The sequence below is a fragment of the Anser brachyrhynchus genome, assembly GCF_964034855.1.
Source record: "Anser brachyrhynchus genome assembly, chromosome: 3".
NCBI classification, from domain to species: Eukaryota; Metazoa; Chordata; class Aves; order Anseriformes; family Anatidae; genus Anser; species Anser brachyrhynchus.
The window spans coordinates 35,900,568-35,915,438 of NC_137696.1; the positions used below are offsets into that span (position 1 = coordinate 35,900,568).

Below are 14,871 nucleotides of genomic sequence, written 5' to 3' on the forward strand. Positions count from 1 at the left end.
GCACTGCAAAGTAAGGTTTTGTTCTAGACTGAAAGGTGTAAAGTTAAGCATATTTGCCAATGCATTCTGGCTAACATACTTAAAAACTCAACTGTAAATAAAGTAGGGTGTGTTTTAATAGGTGCTAAACAAGCATATTAAAGCCTAACCTCACCTCAGACTCTCACTTGACCAGTTTAACACGCATTGAAAGGCGCAGCACCTTTTAGTCTTTCAAGTTTTAGAGAGTGTTGATCAGAATGTGTTAGTTAGCTCTAATAACAAACCCTTCATCCAAATACAGATGAAGTCTAAGAGGTAATGACCCACTGATGGATTCCAAGTGCTGTGGGGGACAACTTCCCTGTGAGGCTTGATCCAGTGTAGGAAAGACAGAAAGATCATATGCTGTGGGTGTGCAGAAGGCAGGATGTTCCCACCCTGCTAACAGCCAAGGTTGCACTTCCCTAAAGAATCAGGAGACACACATAATCCTCACAACTACTGGACTGCTGAAAAATTCATCAAAATGGGTTTTGCTTGCTGGAAACATAAATGTTCATCTCCAGTATGAACTGGAATGCAACATGACTAAATCAAGCAAAAATAACAAGAGGTAAATCTGTGTTGAACAGAAGGAGAAAAGCAGACAGCAAAGGGAGTTAGTGCTGATGATTCAGACTAAAGGAGGTATTCCTTTGTGAGTCCAAAAAGTTATTTTTCTCCAGACCTTTGTAAGTTTTTACTTTTGCTGCACTTCTGAACCTCCATTTTTGGGCATTTAAAAAATAAAAGACAAAAAAAAAAAGCTCTTCTCTCCCTGCTTCTGTCCAACAGTTTGTCATCACACTTGTTTATAGTCATAAGTTCTTAGAAACCTAAAAGAAAATCTGTTTCCTTACAAGATGCAGATGTGGGGGCTTTGTTCTCTAAGGCTAGGGTTGTTCTGCGTGCTGGGACATAACCTGGCTTTATTATTTCAGGGCAGCTCCTAAATACCAGAACAAAATGGATTTTCTCAGAGTGGGCCAACTAGCTGCCCAGGGATACTTCTATCATCTTTTCTCTAAGCGGAAAAGGAACTTGAGTTTAGGAAGATCTGCTTCAGTTTTTGTTGGGGTTAGAACTAGTAGATTGGAATACAGGCACAGATTAGTGCCATTACTCTGCATTTTACACTAGAAGAGACGTAGTTCTACAGTAAAATGAAACCTAGTGCCAAACGTGCATTTTTCTTATTTTGGATCCTCTAGATTGTAGAATTCAAGCAGAGGACCCTGCTGGTGAATTGTCAGAGATCCTCTGTACCCTACCCACCATAAACAGATTCCAGACAATCTATCCTATGTGAATTTAGGTCTCTATTTTCTTCAGAGCTCTGATGAACAGAAGTGGCAAGGAAAACAGGATTTGATGTCCAAATTCAACCAGAAAGACTAGTATTTTGAAGGCTTGGGTATTGTACTGCTTATGAGAGGGATTTGATGGAGCTGAGGGCCTCTCTACTGCAACCTTTCCATCAAGAAGAAATTGGCTTGTTGATCAGGCATTGGCACGCAGCCCATTTGGCAGCTAACGAATTGAGTCGCTGGAAATTAGTTGAGACATAGGACTTAACTCAAAATTTGGCTTGGCTTAACTATTTAAAAAAAAAGCCCCATAACCATCGCCAGCGATTTAGAAGAGAACACTTTATAGGGCAGCTCATAGATGCTTGTACTGAAGCTTGTTAGGGTTATTATAAACAGATGAAGCAACAGCCTGTTGTCAAGGGGACCCAGCAGAAGCAATATAGGTCTGGTCTGGAAAACCTTGCAAGATTTTGAGCAAAAGACATTTCTCTTTCTTCTCTTTTGCCTTGCTCTCAGAAAGGAGGCTGAGCTATCCTACTCAAAATGACAGAGTAAAACTACCAAATGGTGGCCACCAAAGTATTTCAGCTGGACAGAACAGAGATGCCTGGCTGCTCTGGCTGTGCTCAATGATATGAGAAAGCTATCACTTTCAGAGGAAACATCACACCAGTTCCAAATTAATGTAACAGAGTTGCTACAGAATGTCTCAGTGGCACAGGTCTTTGGCTAAAAATCCCGGTAAGAGTTTGGAGTGTGGCTGTTGTCTTTAGCTTCCATTTTATCATAAAGTCTAGCTGCATTTTACCATGTTCTCTACTTTAGGATAGTGATAGGATCAAACTGTCAGTTGTTCTCTTGGACTCCTTCTCACCACAGGCTACTGTTTCTCCAGTTCCATGTTAAAAGCAGTTACTGTACCTGCATGACTAAAATTACCAAAGCCTGATGAATCCCTGTGCTTCAGAATCTGTGCTCTCTTACAGCCCACTGAAACAGGAGGTAAACCACCAAGGTTTAAGGTGATGTGCTCAACCTTGCACTTGCTGCGAGCTGCGAGCTCCATGCAGTCAGTGCTAGAGGCTCTCCTGATAATGAAGTAACTTGGCTAAGGGACTGCATTTACATATGTGAGCCCAAAGAGAAGATGCTGCCCCCTGCAATACAGCTGCAGCTACAAATCTCCTACCACAAAGGGCTACAACAAGTGAGGTGTGATTGCAACTGAATCTCAGCACAAGTTCCTTTGTGCTGGAGACTTCCTCCTACCTTTTGTCTTCCTTATTCACTTATCTCTTAGTGATCACTCAGTATCTTGTCATTCACACATGAAGGAAGAGGCCATAATGATGGCCTCTCTGTATTTGCTTGCTGGCTGCAGAGAGGCGATGTTCCAGCACTTTAAATTCCTAGAGCTCCCTCAGTCTCCTTCACATCTAGCTTTGTACAACAGAGGAGCAGGCTCAACTGCATGAAGCGAGGATGCTTGTCAAGGACTCTTTCTCCAAGTGCTTTCTTAAAGGGCTTTTCTTTTGTTCCTGCTCAGAAGAAACATTAAACATCATGAAAGGAAAAGCTGAACATAATCAGCACTTAGCTCTGCAAGGACTCACAGAAATATCTTCACTTCCGTTCAACCTAACTACAGTGCAAATTCTCTTGTGATTATTTTCTGTGGTCTACTCTTCGTTTTATGTATTTGTTTGTTCTGTTTACTTTTTTTTTTTTTTTTTTTAAATTCCAGACAACCTATGTGATTAGGCATTACTGGAGGCCTCTGAAACTATGACTTCAGCATAATGTGGATGTAAGCACATTTGGTTTATTTTGGGCTTAATACAAACACATTCAGAAACTTTTTGACCAAGTGAATATTTCCCAAAATTGTATCAACTATGGTTATTGCTTCAGCACAATGTCCTTTTAAGTGTTAAATGCAAAAGATTTCTATGCTAGCTAGTTTGCAATTGTTCAGAGCATTGTTCCCAGAAGAACAAAAATGACCTTACCTTCAAAGACACTGTACACAATAAAGACTCTTAACACTTCTGCATGCCACAGTTAAACACAGAGCAGGAAGAAGCCAAACCAGGTAAAGTTAGATAGATTAGCTGCTTTGTGCCAAAAAAGTTTGCATTACTAAAGATAAGAGGAAGCTTGAATTCAAAATTCATAGTAGAGGCTGACATCTCGCCCATCGTAAGTCAAATCACATGAGATGCTCAGGAGTCTATGAAGTCAGTAAGTTTGATCTTCACAGTCCTTACCTGTGTTTGCACAGATCTGCCACATGTTTTTCAGAACAGAATTTGTCTTTTATTTTTCTGAAGCTATATGTTTCAGCATTACTGCGCCCTTCCAGCTAGACAGGTTGTACTGGGTCTGGCTGGGATGTTAACTTTCCCTGCAGCAGCCCATACAGTGCCGTGCTCTGCACTTGTAGTTAGAAGAGCAGTGGTATCACACCAGTGTTGTGTCTGCTGCTGAGCAGTGCTGACACAGCATCAGGACTCTCTCTAACCCTCCTAGGGGGTGGGCAAAAAAGAGAAAGGAACATCACCAGAGCAGCTGACCTAAACTAACCAAAGGGATATTCCATACCATATGATGTCACACTCAGCAATAAAAGGTGGAAAAAGGAAGAAGAGGGGAGGGGTGGGCTCTCTTTGTGAAAACGTCTGTCCTCCCGAACACCGGCTACGTGTGTTGAGGCCCTTCTTCAAGGACGTGGTCAAGCATCACTCATTGTGGGAAGTAGAGAGTAATTTATTTCCTCTGCACTTCCACACAGCCTTTACTTGTTTTGTTTTTTCCCTTTCCCCCTCCCTTTTCCCCTTTCCCTTTTTTCCCTTTAGTTAAATTGTTTAATTAATAATAATCTTTCCTTAATTTTTTTTCTCCTTTAATTAAATTATCCTCATCTCAACCCATGAGTTGTTCTTTCCTTTACTTCTTCCCCTCCTCTTCTAAGCAGGGGGAGTGAGAGAGCGGTTGTGGTGTTCAGCTGCCTAGCATGGTAAAACCACCACACAGGTTCAGAACAGGAACTGTATGGCTCTCTGTGGATTGTCTGAACTATCAGAGAACGCTTGTGTGAGGTGAGACAAAGAGGTTTCTGTCCTTGCCACTCCTTCTTGTGCCCCATCTGACCATTGGGAGGCAGTGAATTGTGATGAAAGATGAACAACATTACCTCATGGGCTGAGTCCGCAGAGCTGTCTTCAAGTCTTCAACTATTTTATTTTTCATTTCTGTTTCTTCTTCATCGAAAGCATACAGTGTCTGCATCTGTTGAGAAAAGGAGATGACAATCAGAAAAGCCTGAGCTGCCTGGAAGCTAAGAGACAGGCCAGGAATTATGAAAAACAACTATCCTATCAACCCACGGAGAGGTGCCTGCCGACCTCTCACCAGGAAAGCAGCGCCTCAGCTACAAAACTCAATCCAGATGAGGCTGCTCATGTGGACTGGCAGCAGCATAGAGCCTTGCCACACTGCCTAAAACTAGGGCTCTCACATTACCCCCCGAAAATCATACTTGCCAGGATGCCCTCAGAAAACTGTACCTAATTTGGAACAGTGATCCACTGTGGTGATCTATGGATATATGAGGCAAAGTTTGTAGGAAGAGGCAAAATCTTATTAGACTGACATGGCTGGAGGGATTTGGGATTTGGAGTAAAAAAAAAAAAAAAAGGAAAAAAAAAAGAAAAAGGAAAGACAACAGACTTCTGTGTCAGGTTTCAAAGCAGAAAAGCTTTTTCTTCAGTTGACTAGACAGCCTGCAAGTACCCTGAATTATAGTTTGTGTACCCAGAAGTTTGACTCTTTTCCTTTATTCCATTTTTTTTTTAACCTGGTTTAAGATATTAATTTTCTCTAAACACTTTGTCCTTGCTAATTAGAAACATTTACTACAAAAAGCAAGAGCATCATAAAATCCCTGTCCCTATGTTTTAACACGTAAACTGAAGCACGCAAAAACTAGAGCTTATATTTTCATGTTTTTCTATTGGGAGCTACATCCGTCATTTTTCCCCCTGGTACACAACTTCCAGGAACTGAAGATGCTGTGGGTCACTGGAAATTAGGGTGAGAGATGATGAGGGGAATACACACAAAATACAAGGTTCTGAAAATCAGACAAAGCCATTAAGAAAAAAGTGGTAAAAAAGCAGGAAATCAGGGCTCCAGATCTACACTTAGCACCACCACAACCTTGAGATATGAAGCAAGACTCTTCAGCACCCATCCATGTACCGTTCAGGCTCACAACTTCAATGAGCGGCTTCATAAACAGCCAAGACACAATGTTGGAAATTCGAAGGTTATATCAATGTCTTCTTAGCCTCTTTAATTGTAAAACAAAGAGGATAAAAGCCTTTCTTATTGGCAGGAGTTCTGGGGGATATCGCTCAGTGGGATCTGGAAAGCAGTTCTGAACCCCCTCCCAAATGAATATCCCAATTAAACTAGTGTTATCTATCAAGGGTCAGATAATATTATACCTCTCCGTGGTGGAATCTGAGTACCTACAATTATGGCCCACTACAGTGAAATATAGAAATCTTTATTTAACTATTTAGCATGCCGAAAAGGAAACCTTCCTTTCGCTGGAACTTCCTTTAACTGTCCCACCCTCCCACCCCGTCACCTCACTTCCCTTGGAAATGCTCCCATGTTGCTTGCTTTTGCAAACCCCGTGGTGCCAACATATGTCAGATCCTGAGGGTGGTCATTTGGCTACGGGCCGTTGCTGTCTTATGCTGAACAGCTGGCATAAGGAGATGTGTTTAACTCTAGGGGTCCTCTCTCTGATCCTCGCTAAAGTCAAATTCACTCAGTAACAGAGCGAGCTATTTCCTGCCCTAATGGAATGACAGAGCGCTACTGATGGAAAATGAGCTGATGATGTTTTATCTTTTGCCAGCATCCCCCGACAGCCAGAAACATAAATTGAAATGCTTAAGCCAAGCCATATATGATTCCCCTCTTTGAAAAATAAACAGAAAACCTGAACAGGCATTATAGAATCACAATGGCAGAATCCTGGGGTGTGATTTGGGGTTTGATTTGTATTTTCTTGGGTGATGGCCCATCTGGTCACCTTTCCTTTGGCCCATAAATGCTCCTTTGAAAGGCTCCCACTCCTACAACAGCTTAATTTCTACTCTGAGCCATCGTGGGGGGGAAGCGAATGGATGACAGGAAGGTGCTCAACAGTATTTCGTTGAGAGTGAAAAAGGCCCATTTCCAAATGAAACAAATACAAATAATCCTGCCTTCACAACTGAGGGCGATTATAGAAAACCCCTTTTCTGAAGCTGCAGGCAGCCAAGAGCCCTTCATTTCTCACTCCTGTGCACGGCCAGGAACTCAAATCCTCATGCCCTCTCTAAAGACAGCCTCGTCGGTCATGCATTTACATTATGAAATAACTTTCTCGGCAAGAGTTATAGAAAACACAACTGTCCCTGGGAGACAGAGGGGAGGGAACTGTCGTTATTTGAGGCTGGATTTCATTAACGTGGCTGACTGATGCACTGCTTCCCTGAACTACAAACTGTACTCTAGGACTAACATCTGCTGGGCTGAGGATGCAGCTAGCTACTGTCAGTTAACCAAAACGGTTTCACCCAAGGAAGAGGAAGCAAAATAGTGCCAGGTCCTCATCTGGTCCCTAAAAGGCAGTATACATATGAATCTTTTTCATAAGCACATTTTGCATATTTAAAATTTTCCAGATTAAGTGCATCACCCAGGAAAGCATGATATCTAGCTATCTGATTTGCAAAGTCAAAAAAAAAAAAATTATATGTGAAAAAATCATTCACACAGGACTGTACATGTAAAACTTCAGGTAGTCCAAGAAATTGCTTTTGAAAATCTCAGTTTTATTCAAAGCATCAAGTAAATTCTCACACCTTATTCTAATAGCTAATCATTACCCTAAACTTCTGGGAAGGCAAGTAGAGCACCATAATGACAGCACATTAGGAAAGAGACACGAATAATAATAATAAACATATCAACTAGCAGCAGAAAGGAACTATATGATTGACCTAGTTTCACTGCCAATCTCACAGAAATGAAAAGAAAAATGAAGCAAACAGAATAAGTAGTGAAAAAGCAACCTAGACATTCTGATTTATCATTATAGACCAAGCTCTTTCTTTAGGTCTTATCTAAATCATAACTAACAAAGTATTATCACTACTGAAATCACTTCCAAACAAATAGAAGTGAAATTAAAGTTTATTAATAAATTATTGTATTGCATGCCTCTTACGACATATCTAGACAATGCTATTTTAAAACATTTCTTTAAATAAAAGAGGTCAGTTGAAATTCAAGGTGCACCACATCTCTAGCTATATTGAGGCCAAACTAAGAGAGTAAACTACAAATCATAAACTATGAATAAACTATGAATAGATGTATTACAACAACAACAAAAAAAACCTTTCAGGCAAATAATTTTAAAGTAACATAGATGTCACCTAACCCAGACCGAGGAGAGTTATTGTCCTCTTGCTAAATTCTGGTGAATGGGCATCCACCCATCTCATACTCTCATCTGAGCAACCTCTCCAGAAAAACACTGTTCACTTGAAAATCTGTCTCTGGAAATGCAGGTACAGCCAAGCTCATCAAAGCACTGCTGTGCTGTCAGAACTTTTCCTTTCCAGTAAAATGAAGGCTGTGTTTATTTGTGCTGCCAAGCAGGTAGTATCATGGAGTGATGAGGGCAAGAGGAGCACAGGGAAGTTTCTTGTGATATAAACAGGGCAGCTGCTGCATTTTTAAGAAAGTTCTGTCTGTTGATGAATCAGCAGAAGGTAGCAATGACCTTGGTAATGGAAATGGTCTCTGATTGTGGGCCTGCCACCTGCCTGCAGTCACCAGCCTTATTGACATCATGATGTCAACACCAGCATGTTGATATCAGAGGACTGGGCAAATTTGGAGGCTCCTCTTTCTAACTTAGATATCATTAGCAACCATCCCTTTCTCTTAGGGGTGGGTCTAGAAGACATTCTACCAAGGATCTTCTTGAGCCTTTCCTCCTAGTCAGGCTACCTGAAGGATGGGACATTCCCTCCACAGGAATTGTGTACTACGGGTTAGCAAAGAGATCCGGTTTTACTGTTATACACTCTCATGAGAATTAGGATTAAAAACTACTAACATTTAAAAAGTCACGGTAACAGAAACAATTGTGGGAACAGACTTGTGCCTAAAATGCATGGCTTTTTGAACTACTGTGAAAGTGCTTCCCAACATAGTGGTCTAAGGTTACAAGTAGGGAATGTCAAACATGTCAGGAATCACCACATTGCTCTCAAGCATAATCTATCAGGGACAGATATGATTGGTAACGCTGCAGCAGATCTTCTGAGAAAATGATCCCTGAGTGCAGGGGCCTTGGCCTCCTGAAATCCACAGAAAGATACTTAATGATATCCATGGGATGCCATTTTCATTTTATCAGCGGGTAGGAAGAACTATTTTGCCAAGCTACTGTTTAGAACAAAACCTCATATTTAAAGAAAATTATATCAAAAAAGACATAAAAGCTGCATGTAAAATGATTCTTATGTACTTAATTCACAGGAGATGCAAAGATTAAATTTTATTTAAAAAAAAAAAACCAGGATTTAAAGCATTTTAAACTAACACTTCTGTGATTATTGCTACCATTTCAACTCTAATACTTCTTGCCATAATTCTAATTAAAATACAGCAATACCTGATAGTGCCCAGGAGACGCAAACTGAAGTAGACTAGACAGTGTCAGGAAGCAACATGAAACATGCTTTTCTTTCACCACTTCTTAGCCAACTGTACTTGGAAGAAGTTAAAAAAAATTTACAAAAAAAACCTCCATCACTAAATTTAGGACTGAAATTATAAGGGACCCAAAATAACCATTTGGAAGTTAAGAATCTCAGAGGTCTAAATAACAATGAAGAGAACATGTCTTTTAAAGCGTGTTGGAGCTGGTTCTCAGCTGTGTTACTCCAGTTTTCCACTGATAGGATTCCTGTGAAATCAAGTCAACTAAGTTTCACCTGCCTAAAACTGAAGCAATTAAGTGGAAAATCAGAAGCAGGGGTTTAACCCCACTGTATCTTCTTAATACTTCAAATATAAGAGTAAATTACGAGGCTGGAAGCCAAGTAAAAGGTTATCAGTCATTCAATGCTGAGCCATGCAAACAACGTTACCAAGGCTGGTGTTTATTGGTGCTCTTAAAATGTGTTTAAAATTAGAAACATGGGCCAAAATATAGTCTCATTCCATGGAAGTGCTCCAGATTTACAACAGTGACATGCATATACTCACTCCAGATTTACATCAAGATCATTTAAAGACTAGTCCAAAAGCCACTGAAATCAATGGAAAAAACTCAGTAGATTCAAAAGGCCTTGGATCAAATCCTACCAGAAGTATTTGGCTCATTGACTTTGCAAGGTTTCATACTTATTTTTCCCTTAATAGCCCTTGTATGGGCTATATGGAGTGAATTTGTTCAATCAGGAAATCAAAGCACAATGCCACGCCAGCACAAAATCTCAACCTCTTTTCTCAAAACCAACCTATAGTATTTCTGTTCCATTACTCTGCCGCCAAAAAATCTGGTGTGAAGGAAGGTGATCATTTTGGTTATTCATGACTCAGAGTAGAAAGCAGCTTTTCTTTTATCCTATTACAATGGGTTATAGTGGCTTGTAAAGTCTTCTTTTTTTTACTGAGCAAGACATATTTCACTACGAGAAATTCCAAAATGTAAGGTCTACTATATCACAGGAGATCAGTGAATACTACGTGCAGGTGTTCTACTTGTGCCGGTGGCCAGATCTACAGCACGCTTCAGAGGAAGGCACACCTTCCTCAGCTATTGAACAAGGACAGTTAAAGACAGTTTACCACAAATAACTTGCTGCCTTGTATTTGATGTCTAAGGTGTTACAGGCTTATGTTTCTCTGTTTACCTGTTTTTATATAAGTGGCTATTATCTTATGTGAAGAACTACTTTTTTTTTTTTTTTTTTTTACTAAACTATTAATCCCAGTGTTATTTTGTAGGTTAGGTAGAAAAAAATTTAAAACTCTATATCATTGAAGTAAAAACTGGAAAATGCCTGGTGTTATCTAGTCTTTTCTTCTGCTAAAGCAAGGCCCTTTCTTAAGACACATGCTCTTCTTTCAAAAGTCCTGTTTCAAACAAGTCATGCACTTGGCCTAACATCCATCTTTTGGGTTTTCTTCCTTAAAAAAAAAAAAAAAAACAGATCTCTATGATAGGAAATCTTCCCTGCTGTGCAGAAGAGGTAACTTACTGCTGCCATGGAATTGATGCGGTCAATATAGTAGTCTGGCCAGCTGGTAGCAAGCTTATTGGGATCTTCTTGTTCCTGAAACAAAAAGTTAAATAAGGTTACACAAGAAGTCTTTGTAGGATGAAGTGCCACTGTAGAACCACCTGGGATTCTTCACTGCACTGTTCTTTACTGTAGTATCTCCTCCCCACATTCTTGTATAAACACCACAAGCCTATGTCCGTTATTACAAACATTTCTGAAAGTGTAATACTAGCACTGTCACTTTGGTGTGTCAGAGAAAGAAAGACTTCCCTTCAGCTAAGGTTATTAAACAAAGAGTTACAAAGTTTGTTGGAGACATGATTATCTTTGGCATCTAAGTGGCAAACCTTAACCCCTTAAACATTTCCAAGTAGAAGGATAGCACATTTATAGACAACAGGTTTACATTTTGTAGCTGTATACTGACATATCTTTGAAATTATTCTGCCTCACTGCTGCTTAATGATGGTGGGATTCACCAGTAAAGGCCTTTAACATCTGCTATGGAGGGAAAAAAAAAAAAAAAAGAGTCAAGAAATTCAAAATGAAGCCAAAAGGCTGCCTCATTTTGACTTGAAAAATAACAAGTTATTTAAAACCTCAAAACACCTCAAGGAACAGCATCCCTTCAATTACAGTAGGAATTAAGAATAGAATGACCTTTCTCAAATGAAGCAATAAGTTTTGCTGTTTTTCCCTTATTCCCATTCCTGACCATTGTCAGAGCAATCTGACGAACCCAAATCCATGCCAAATGACACATTACAGAAATCACAGAATCATAGAACATCCTGAGTTGGAAGCAACCCACAAAGATCATAGGGTCTGACACCTGGCTCCACACAAGATCACCCGAAAATTAAACCCTATGTCTGAGAGCATTGTCTTGAGGGTGTTCTTGAATTCCATCACGCTTTCTGCTGTGACCACGTCCCTGGGGAAACTGTTCTAGTACCCAACCACTCTCCCAGTGAAGAACTTTTTCCTAAAATCCATCCTAACCCTCCCCTGTCCCAGCTCCATGCCGATCCCTTGGGTCCTGTCACCGTCCCCAGAGAGCAGAGCTCAGCGCTTGCCCCTCCACTCCCCTTGTGAGGGAGCTGCAGGCCGCCATGAGGCCTCCCCTCAGCCTTCTCTGCTCTGGGCTGAACAAACCAAGGGACCTCAGCCACTCCTGATGTGTCTTCTCCTCTAGAACCTTCATCATCTTTGTAGCCCTCCTTTGGACACTCTCTAATAGTTCTATGTCCTTCTTTTATTGTGGCATCCAAAACTGCACACAGTGCTCGAGGTGGGGCCACACCAGTGCAGAACAGAACAGGACAATCCCTTCCCTCAACTGGCTAGCAGTGCTGTGCCTGATGCAGCCCAAGATATGGCTGGCCTTTTGGCTGCCAGGACACACTGATGACTTATATTCAACTTGCCATCAGCCAGAAGTCCCACATCCCTCTCTGTGGGGCTGGTCTCCAGGGTCTCAACTCCCAGTCTGTACATACATTCAGGATTACCCTGTCCCAGGTGCAGAATCCAGCTCTTGCTCTTGTTCAACTTCAAGTGGTTGGTGATTGCCCAACCCTCTAATTTGCGAAGATCTCTCTGCAAGGCATCTCTGCACTTGAGGGATTCAACAGCTCCTCACAATTTAGCTTCATCCACAAACTTACTTAGTATACCTTTGAAGTCCTGCATCCCAGTCATTTATGAAAACATTAAAGAGAACAGGTCCTAAAACAGAGCCCTGCGGAACTCCACTAGTGACTGGCCACCAGCCTGATGTAACCCCATTTACTATAACCCTATAAGTCTGACCCATCAGGCAAATATTCATCCATCACATTATGTTTTTGTTTAGCTGTGTGCTGGACATTTTGTCCAGAAGGATACTGTGAGAAACAGTATCGAAAGCTTTACTGAAATCCAAAAAGATTACATCAATTGGCTTCCCTTGGTTAACTAGATGGGTGACCTTGTCACAAAAGGTTATTAAGTTCATTAAACAGGACCTTCCCCTCATGAACTCATGTTGGCTGTGACCAATGACTGCATTGTCTTTCACGTGTTTTTCAATAACTTCTCCATAATTTTACCAGGCACTGAAGTGAGATCAACAGGCCTGTAACTACCAGGGTCTTCTTTCTTTCTCTTCTTGAAAATTGGAACAACATTTGCCAGCTTCCAGTCAGCTAGGACCTCTCCAGATTCCCAAGACCGTTGAAAAATTGAAAGAGATATCACAATAGCATCTGACAGGTCTTTCAGTACCCTGGATTAAATCCCATCAGGTCCCATATGCAACCAGCTGGAGCAGCAAATCCTGCACAAGTTTGGGGTTGGTTGGAGTTTATCATTACCACAGTCATTGTCCTCCAACTCAGGGCTCCGGAGGACCCAGAGTCCATTACTGGTGTTGAAGACAGGTGAAGAAAGTATTAAACGTCTCTACTTTGTCTATGTCCCTATTTGTGAGGTGACCATCCTCATCAAGTAATGGACCAATGTTATCTCAAGTCCTCCTTTTGCTCTTAACATATTTTTTAAAAAAACACTTTACATTGTTCCCCGCAATACTGGCCAGCTTCAACTCTAATGGAGTTTGGGGTGCATGAATTTTCTTCTTACAATGGATAATAGCATCTTTTTAGTACTCCCATGCTGCCTGACCGCACTTCCAGTGGCCATACACTTTCCACATTTTCTTTTTCTAAGCTCTAGAAGAAGATCTCTGCTCAGCCAAGCTGACCTTCTGCCTCACCTGGTTGACTTCCAACATTTTGGAATTGCCTGTTCCTGTGCTCTTAAGAGGTGGTACTTAAAAGGTGATCAGCACTGATGAACCCCAATACCTTCAAAAGCAGTTTTCCAGGGGTCCTTACTAACTAGTTCCCTGAGCAGCCTGAAGTCTGCTCTCCCCATATCCATGGTTGAAGTTTTGGTGCCAGTTTTCCTCCTATCACCAAAGATTTTAAACTTGACTACTTCATGGTCATTATGACCAAGACAGCCACCAATTGCCACTTCACCCATGAGACTCTCTCTGTTTACAAGTAACAAACCTAGGAGGGCACCTTTCCTAGTCAGCTCCCTTAGTACCTGTATCAAGATGTTATCATCAAGGTGTTTTAGGAATCTCCTGGACCTGCTTGTATCAGCTGTGAGGTATGCCCAGTTAACGTCTGGTAAGCTGAAGTCACCCATGAGGACAAGGGCATCTGATCCAGAGGTATCTCAGTTCCTTAAAGAGTAAGTCATTGGTGTTGTCATCCTGGCAAGGTGGCCTATCGTAGACTCCCACAGCAATATCCACTTTATTTGCTTGTCCTTTAATCCTTACCCAGAGGCTCTCAACCATGTCATTGCCAGCTGCAAGCTCTGTACAGAAATACACAACTCCCTCCCAGTAGCCAGTTAGAATCGCCACTCCACGTGTTACTGATACACTGCCTTTCAGTACCTGATTTCCCTGTAGTATACATAGTGGCAGTAACACACCTGACAATCATTTTGCACTCAGCAGACTATAACCTCCCATGCAAAAGTCAAAATAGGACCTTGCTGATGGAAAAATAAATCAAAGCTTGCAATTGGTAAATACACCATAATTTTTAGAAGATAATCTTATCAACCCCAAAGAGAACAATTGAAATGGGGATCTAATCTAGAGGTAGTGAAGTAAAGGTCATTCTGTAGGGAACCAGGTTAAGCCACCAATGGGAAGTGCAAGGCATGCTCATATGCCCTTCTGAAGTTTTCTCTCTGCGTAGAATTATAAAAGTGCAAATAACAGCTGTAATTTTTGAAGAGTACAAGCAACAAGAAGATTGGAACAGGAAGCCCAGGGAAGTGGTGGAGTCATTGTCCCCGGGGGTGTTCAAGGAAAGGTTGGACCTGGTGCTTAGGGACATGGGTTAGTGGGTGACATTGGTTGTAGGGTGATGGTTGGACCAGATGATCTTGAAGGTCTTTTCCAACCTTAATGATTCTGTGATTGTTGAAATAGGGAATACGTACATTCCTTATACTCCTTGTGCCTCCATTCCAAGCTCCAAGAAACGAATACAGACAAATTAAGGACTTCCTGAATCCATCCATTATGTCTGAAAATAAGCTACAATACTTTTCTCCCTAGTATTATTTAAAGGGGAAAAAATATTAAATCCAGAATGCCACAA

At 41.1% G+C, this 14,871-nt stretch overlaps 1 protein-coding gene across 5 annotated transcripts in view; it reads right to left on the bottom strand.

Annotated features, from left to right (window-relative positions):
* Nucleotides 1–14,871, bottom strand: part of DAAM2 (dishevelled associated activator of morphogenesis 2) — a 197,659-nt gene that overhangs the window by 69,066 nt on the left and 113,722 nt on the right. For all 5 annotated transcript variants that reach the window (XM_080585368.1, XM_080585365.1, XM_080585364.1 and 2 more), the window contains 2 exons: nucleotides 10,676–10,750; nucleotides 4,525–4,619 (listed from right to left, as the gene is read on the bottom strand). In XM_080585368.1, coding sequence (XP_080441494.1) covers nucleotides 4,525–4,619; nucleotides 10,676–10,750 — 170 coding nt within the window. The remainder of the gene's footprint in view (nucleotides 1–4,524; nucleotides 4,620–10,675; nucleotides 10,751–14,871) is intronic.